Source organism: Poecilia formosa, unplaced genomic scaffold, assembly GCF_000485575.1.
Source record: "Poecilia formosa unplaced genomic scaffold, Poecilia_formosa-5.1.2 Scaffold1303, whole genome shotgun sequence".
In the NCBI taxonomy this organism is placed as follows: Eukaryota; Metazoa; Chordata; class Actinopteri; order Cyprinodontiformes; family Poeciliidae; genus Poecilia; species Poecilia formosa.
The window spans coordinates 2,184-9,833 of NW_006801242.1; the positions used below are offsets into that span (position 1 = coordinate 2,184).

Below are 7,650 nucleotides of genomic sequence, written 5' to 3' on the forward strand. Positions count from 1 at the left end.
AACCTTAAGGTCTGAGTCTGGAGGAAGAGTGGACCAGAACCACTATGATTCTTCACTAAATTCTCCATCCAGACACAAAACGTCCAGATTTTCATTTTAAAATTCAAATCTTTCCAAGAATGTTCAGCAATTAAAAAAAGAGTGGGAATAATTATTAAAATTAAAAACCGTTCTGTTTCCGCGCTGCAGCTTGTCAGTGTAATCTGATGGTAGCTTCAGGCTACCTGGGATTCCTGAACATCTCGGCACGCCGGCGCGCTGCATAAATGCAGGAATTCATTTTAACAAACACGGAGCCCAGGTATGGTGCTGCACAAGGACAGGCTCACGGTTCAGTACTGAAACTTTTTTAATTTGTCTATAAAATATCTGAATTATCTGAGGAACTAAAGCTGGACTTAGAAATATTTCCTTCTGCATCTAATGAATCTAAATATTAGATGAGTTTCGTATTTTAAACCGAGGTGCTAAAATACACGAACTTTTCGACAATATTTAAAGATAAGCTAATATAGTTAGTTCCCGAAAGCAGCGCCGATCAGGTAAAATCCTGTAGTAATCATATTCTCCGACAGTCCGTGAATGCAGCACCAGCTGGCGCTCTGCGTAGAAACAATCATGGCGGACACGGTGAGTGTTTGACTGACCTGCTGCCGCTTTTAAAACCAGCGAGCAGCGGGAGGCCTGCCGGCTTTTAGCGCAACACTTTATGATTCAAAGGAGGGAAACGGAGGCGGGAAGCTTTAGAGACGAGTTAATCTTTCCTCTGATGCTCAAACTCTGAACATTAGCGTCGCTAGAACGAGTCAGGGTTTTTCACAATAAGTGTCTTTTATTAAGGGCTCTAATAAACAGGAAGTAATAAAATATGCTCTATTTATCTGATGATCAGAGGCTGTTTAATGTCATTTCTTACCATGTTAACATATCATACTCTGATTTGATAACGGTTGTTAAAGGTTTGCTCTGATTGGCTCAGTCTGGCTCCATAATCATGAAATAAATGATGCTGGTTAAACTCAGCTAAATGGACCCGACATGTTAAGGTCTGGTTCACGGCCCATGATGCAGTTCGGTTCCGATCAGCCTGAACTGAAATTTAACCTCAACATCAGCGTTGGTTACACCCTGCCCTGTTCTGGAGGATCGTTTGGACCAGATTTGACTCCTGGTTTACCTGCAGAACAAGCCCACATCACCATCCCTCCACCACCCAGGCTGCAGGTGCTGCTCTGACATTATTGCTTGAAGACAACAGAATCAGGATAAAAAGTGGATACACCAGGAATAAAACGGTGTGGGTTAAAGCAGGAGAGATGGAACCAGGCCAGAAGTAGATGAAAATAAAATCTGTTCTGTCCTGCAGAAACACTGGATGTTAAAACGGGATTTAACGACACTCCCAGTTCCTGGGGTCATTCGATGCATCTATCTGCTCCAGAGCAGCAGCCAATCAGAACCGCCCTCATGAGGTCCAGGTTCTGCTCAGCAGCTGACGGTCCGGTTGGATTTGACCTCTGACCTCTTCAGTTCCTGTCATGTCCTCAGGTGTCCAGCAGCGACCTCCGGCCTTCAGCCAAACGCAGACGCCTCAACCCCGCCGCCATTGTCCCTGTCCCCGTCTACTCCAGCAGGGTAAGATGGTTCTGACCCAGTTCTGGCCGGTTCTGACCCGGTTCTGACCCCAGATTGGCTGTGTTGTGTCTGTGTGTCCAGGTGAGCAGCAGTCTGCAGCTGAAGCCCACAGCATGCCTGCTTGGAGGGAGGGAGAGCTCAGGTAAGACGCTGCAGCGGCGCTGCCGGCCACCAGGGGGCTCCACCTCTCTGACCGCATGCTGCTTCAACCTCTGACCAGATGATGGCGGTGATGAGAGCTTGTGGGCGGAGTTTAACCCCCGGAGGCCAGCGGTGGTGGAGCTCAGTGACTCCGAGGAGGAACCAGAACCTGGGCGGTTCCGATCCAAACCTGCAGAGAACCAGCTGTGAGTTGGACGGCAGCCGGTTCTGCTCAGTCCGGACGCTAACGCAGCATTGCTAACGTCTCTGTTTGTCCCAGAGGACACGCTGGCTGCCCGTCCCCGCCGCCGCCTGAGAGCCCGGTCCAGAAGCAGTCCAGCAAGGCCCGGCGGAAGATCAGGTGAGTCTGGTTCTGGTTCAGTTTGGTTCTGGTCCTGTCCGGTTCTGGTTCTGTCTCAGGCCATCTGTCCTCTGTCCAGTGAGATCAACAAGAAGCTGCGAGCCGTCAGCGCCGTTCTGTCTCCGGAGCCTCCAGACCAGAGAACCAGTCGGCGCCGGAACCGTCGGAACCAAAGGTCTGACCTGACCGACGACAGTGATGATGTCATCATCATGAGCCCGGCGGACGGGTCCGACTCGCCGCGGGAGATTCCACTGAAGATCCGCTGCCGGACTGACGTCCACAAGGTTCTGGTGCTGCCGGTACGTTCAGAACCAAACAGGCCCAAAGCTGCTCTGTCCTCCAGAACCACAACTGGGTCACAGGCTGTTGGTGTGACCCGGATCAGAACCAGGTCCTGATCCACGGTGGTTTGTGGGTCGGTCCTGTGGAGGACAGCTTGGGTTCGATGGACCGGAAGTGTGACCCGGTTTATGCCGGTTCTGTTCCAGTCGACCCGGCTCAGCGAGGTGTTGGGCCGGCTGGCCGCCATCCTGGAAGTCCCGCCCCCTCGCCTGCTGCTGCTGAGGGAGGAGCTGGAGCTGCCGGCCGGCGCCACCGTGGGCCAGCTGGGCCTCGGCATCGCAGACATCTTGGGTGAGTCACATGACCTCGGTGGACCGGACCGGACCGGTCCGGTACATAAGCTGCTGATGAGGGGAAAAAAAACAACAATAAATTTCTCATTGCAAATAATCAGATCAGTAACACAAAGAATTTTCTGTTTCAGTTTTAGAATCGTTGGTTTCTCAGTTTATTACAGATTTAACTAAATTTAATTAAAACGTTTCTGAGTTTATTTTGTTGGTTTTAGTGAACAATAATCAGGAGGTGTTCCGATCCATCGGCCACCAATCATAATCGTTTTTCACGGCCGATTTCTGTGAAGAAGTGTATGATTGGTGATCGATCACCGTCTCTTGTTGCCGATCACAAGTATCTCACTTCTCAGCCTGTGTTGCAGCTGATCTCCTCTTTCCTTCACACCGCGCAGGCGCGCAGCAACAAACGCTGTGATGTGGTGAGAAACTTTAACGCTGAGTGATTGGGGACGTTTCGTGTTGCGGCGGAGAATTACCTCGGGGTGAAGCAGGTCACGATGCATCAACACAGCGAATCTAATATGATATTTAAAAACAAACACTTGATTGATTTGGCTGCATCAGTGCAGGAACAAAAGACATCCGGGTCCATCAGCAGGTAGAGCAGCGCAGCTACCTTTTTTNAAGTTGTCATAACAAAGACATTTTGAATAATGTCAGCTTTGCATTAAAATGTCATTATTTATCGAATGACACTTTATGACAACAGTCATAAACATTCATGTTAATGACAGGTGTTATGTCAGTTTTACACACACTCAAATAAAGTGTTTCCAAACTCTTTTATAATCTCAGATTTTAAAAAATCTCCTTCCTGATCTATTTTTGTCGTTTGAAGAAACACACTGCTACCAACCAAAACCAACCAATCAGAGCCAGGAGGCGGGGCTTAATGCTGTAAATCATGTACTCAATGTACCCCCAGTTACATTTACATGAGTAACGTCTTTGATCAAATGCACTTTTAGGAGTATTTTCACTGTGCTGTGCTTTTTACTTCCATGTGAGTAAAGGTGAAGTAGTTCTGATCTTAGTTGAGTTTGGTTTTAGAAACTCTCCCTCCTCTGCTGCCAGACGGCCAAGCCTCTGTCTCTAACGGAGAACCAGACGCCCTGCAGAGAATCTCATCATCTCGTCTTTCACTTAAGATCCAGAGCTGGTGATGATGGCAGAAATGAAGATCGATCAGTAAATGGAAAGCTTTGCCTTTTGGCTCAGCTTCACTGCAGACGGCGCACCAAGCAGCCTACGGTGGCTTTGCTGCGACACTTTGAGGAAGTTCCTGGCCTCTACAAATGCTTCCTTTCTGGCAGGTTGGAGTGAATCTTGTTGCTTTCCAGCCTGCTGACACATTGAACCCAATAAACCTGCAGTAGAAACTCAGGCCTCACTTCCCTCTGGAGGTTATCAGAGTTCAGGTTCATGGAGAAGATCAGGACTCACCTTCCCATGATGCACTTCAACAGCCAGACGCTCAACTTCCTTTGTACATCTGGCAGCGCGAAGGCCGCCAGCTGTTCCCACACCACCATGTCTGGTTGGTGCTTCGCTCTGTAGGGAGGAGTTGTATGTGTGTGGGCGTTCTTCCTCAGGTAAGACCAGACAGGTTACTTCCTTATTGATTCAGATTGAAGTCTCTTCATGATGAAGGTTGGGTCGTCTTCCTCCAGAGTCCTGCTGCTGCTGCTGATCCTCTCGGCTGCAGGTGAGTCTCACCTGGATGACGGTTCAGAGCAGAAACCTGCTCAACCTGCTTTCTGTGTTTAAAATCAGAGATGTGATTTAACGACAGCTTCTGTCACTGTTGGATCTTCCTGGTTTTTCATTAACAGACTCAGTCTGTCTCCTGAAGGACTTCCTCAAACCTCTCACAAGAAAACAGCTCAAGTTTTTAAGCATTTTTATTTGTGATCCTTTTAGCAGAACATCTAGAGAGTCTGATGTTACAGTGAGGATAAGTTCAGTTCAATCCAGGTCAGGAAACAGAAAACTGTTCAAAAGCAGTTGAGATAAAGTATCAAAGAAGCTGTGGATGACAGATGGATGGATGGCCCCCTTCACCTTCAGATTATATGAAGCTAAAAATGTCTGAACCACAACAATCAATGAAATCATTTGACAGAAATAATTTGATTCTAGAGATTTTATAACTGAGGTTTAGTCCAGTTTTTCTGAGTGACATGAGAGAGATTAGACGAATATTTTGATTGTTGTTCCCAATGCCACAAAGCCTCAGGGAGGAAGGACTGTGTTTTTCTAAACTTTCTTTGCTGTGTTTTACAGGAAGTTATGCGCAGATCGATGGTGAGTTCAACACACCCGTTGTGCAACAGCTGTGGGAAATTATTAATAAAACTTGTAATTTACATCAAAATTGCCAAGTTGGGGCACCATGAATACTTCAGCCTCAGTTATAAACACCTGATAAGGCTCTTGGATTACTCAGCAGAATCTCGACGGGTGATTTTCAGAGTTTTCTTTATTTTCTTGGATGCAGATCGTCACCATGAAAACTAAAACATATACAAACATTAGAATACAAACGTAAACTTACAATACAAATAAAACAAAACGTGCCTCGCTGCTGTTCACACGAAGCTTGGTTTCTTTGTGCAGTTCAAGTCATTCATTGGTACAAAAAACGATGCCAGTTTTTATAGGCCTGCCCTCATTGGCTACGGCAGCCTGGGAGGCACATACAAAATAAACATTACAAAGTGCAAATACCATTAAACAAAATATAAACCAACAGTCCTAAACAAAACAGACAAACATCCATAAACAATCTGAAACATTCGTAATTTAGAAAATTCACTTCAATAATTTACAATTTTTTAAAAACAGTCTACAAGTTTAGACTGTTTAGACGTAAATAGAAGAGGTGTTCCGATCCATCGGCCACCAATCATAATCGTTTTTCACGGCCGATTTCTGTGAAGAAGTGTATGATTGGTGATCGATCACCGTCTCTTGTTGCCGATCACAAGTATCTCACTTCTCAGCCTGCGTTGCAGCTGATCTCCTCTTTCCTTCACACCGCGCAGGCGCGCAGCAACAAACGCTGTGATGTGGTGAGAAACTTTAACGCTGAGTGATTGGGGACGTTTCGTGTTGCGGCGGAGAATTACCTCGGGGTGAAGCAGGTCACGATGCATCAACACAGCGAATCTAATATGATATTTAAAAACAAACACTTGATTGATTTGGCTGCATCAGTGCAGGAACAAAAGACATCCGGGTCCATCAGCAGGTAGAGCAGCGCAGCTACCTTTTTTNGTGTGTAAAAATATCTGTGCGTGTGTAATACTGGATTTGTTAACCTTAAAAATAAAATAAACCTTCTCCTACGCCTATACATGTTGAAAAAGTACACACAAATCACCTGGTACGCACACACAAAACTGCATTTACACACAGATCCGGTTACGAGTGCACAACTATTTCTGAGACTCATTTCACGCTTCCGGGATTTGTGTGCAGATGATGCGTTTACATGCTAGTAAAAGCTGGGACATCTGAGTTTTGCTCGGAGTCTAGTGTTTTTATCCTCTGACGTTTCTCACTGTGCCGAAGTGGCAAATACTTTAGTTTGTGGAAAACGGAATATATCAGCACTTCCTTATAACATCCTAAAATTATTTATAGACATATTGTGCATTTTTCAGCGGTACAGGAGACTAAGTGGTCTGAAAAGCGACCACTAGGTGGCGGAATGGTTCGCTGGCCGGAAAAATAGCCAGGAAAACCCAGAAGAGACGGAGCGTCCCGGTGGTCTGTCCTCTGAAGTAAGTAGGAGCTAAACCTGCAGGCTTTGCCCTCCGATTATAATGAGACATGGAGTAATTATACATGATTTCAGGTTCCGTTTTATATATCTGGTATTTTATACTCTGCTCTCCTCATGTTTCTGTTAGCGGGAGCTAATGTTTCTGTCATCTATGCTACGTTAGCTGTTCACAGCTAAGTGTGTATTTTTAGTGTCACTCTGCAGTTTGAGTCTTTAATCCATAAAAATTATCTCTGTGTGATTCTTAAAGTTTCTGTTTTGCCCAAAAGTTTCCAATCAAATTAAGTCAAGTTGCTGACTGATATTTGTATATATAGTTTGTGAGATATTCTGATTTGTCTTTTACTTTATTCACTAAGTGAATATAATTAAGTGAAATAAATTGCCTTTCGATTCTAGTTTATTGACTTTCTGTGTATAAATAACATTTTATATTTATCTCTACACAGGATGAAACGGTTGATTGTTGGATCGGGTTCTGGTGTTATTTCACTTTCTGGAGCATCAGGATCTTTCAGATCTCATCTACCTTCTGATCCGATGGAGCTGCTGTAGGAACACACTGATCCTCTAACAGGATCCTCAGATCCAGGCATCGATGTCTGGTGTCCTGCAACATTTAGATACGTCCTGGTCCAACACACCTGAATTAAATGGCTGCTTAGGACAGTCAAGTCCTCCAGAGCCGTGCTAATGACCTCTGACCTCATGATTTGACTCATGTGTGTTAAAGAATAGACATCTAAAGATTGGAGGACACGACCCTTATGAACTAGAGTTAAACCCATCTGTACAATTTTCACTCAATCATAGTCACATTTACTTGCATACAGTGGAAACTTTACCTGTGTTGAGGTAGTTGAGGACTTTACATAGTGGCTTTACTTTAAAACCATTTTGGTTTCCATTTGTTAAAAGTAAATTACAAACATTTAGCCATAGTTTGACCACTGCTTTATGACAGAAAAAAAGTTTGATGTCACAAATATATGATTTTAATAGAGGCATCATTCAATTTATACAGTAAAAAGAAGATGACAAGTGTTTCCTGAATTAACTTTAATGTTCATTTCACTGCACACAAA

At 44.9% G+C, this 7,650-nt stretch overlaps 2 protein-coding genes across 6 annotated transcripts in view; both read left to right on the forward strand.

Moving 5' to 3' along the window:
* The first annotated feature begins 526 nt into the window (after window positions 1–526).
* LOC103132769 (nuclear factor of activated T cells 2 interacting protein) lies at window positions 527–7,588 on the forward strand. Of its 5 annotated transcripts, XM_016667574.1 has the most exons (9): window positions 528–630; window positions 1,549–1,635; window positions 1,717–1,777; window positions 1,856–1,982; window positions 2,057–2,137; window positions 2,217–2,439; window positions 2,629–2,773; window positions 6,444–6,563; window positions 7,015–7,588. In XM_016667574.1, exons 1-8 carry the CDS (start codon window positions 583–585, stop codon window positions 6,512–6,514), a joined length of 843 nt encoding a protein of 280 aa, XP_016523060.1. In that variant the 5' UTR covers window positions 528–582; the 3' UTR covers window positions 6,515–6,563; window positions 7,015–7,588. The 5 variants fall into 5 exon arrangements, 4 of the variants coding, with proteins under 4 accessions (XP_016523059.1, XP_016523060.1, XP_016523061.1 ...); XR_001661061.1 differs by lacking the exons at window positions 6,444–6,563; window positions 7,015–7,588 and adding an exon at window positions 5,660–6,047 and having other exon boundaries at window positions 527–630; window positions 2,629–3,007; XM_016667575.1 differs by lacking the exon at window positions 7,015–7,588 and having other exon boundaries at window positions 6,444–6,950.
* LOC103132768 (trypsin-like) overlaps window positions 3,933–7,650 on the forward strand; it is a 7,325-nt gene continuing 3,607 nt past the window's right edge. The window contains exons 1-2 of the mRNA XM_007544560.2: window positions 3,933–4,483; window positions 5,062–5,082. Coding sequence (XP_007544622.1) covers window positions 4,420–4,483; window positions 5,062–5,082 — 85 coding nt within the window. The 5' untranslated portion in view covers window positions 3,933–4,419. The remainder of the gene's footprint in view (window positions 4,484–5,061; window positions 5,083–7,650) is intronic.

Coding starts and splice junctions, on each gene's coding strand:
- LOC103132769 (XM_016667573.1), top strand. CDS start 583: ATGCAGCACCAGCTGGCGCTCTGCGTAGAAACAATCATGGCGGACACG. Junction 1,636..1,716: donor TCCCCGTCTACTCCAGCAGG/GTAAGATGGTTC, acceptor CTGTGTGTCCAG/GTGAGCAGCAGTCTGCAGCT. Junction 2,440..2,628: donor ACAAGGTTCTGGTGCTGCCG/GTACGTTCAGAA, acceptor GTTCTGTTCCAG/TCGACCCGGCTCAGCGAGGT.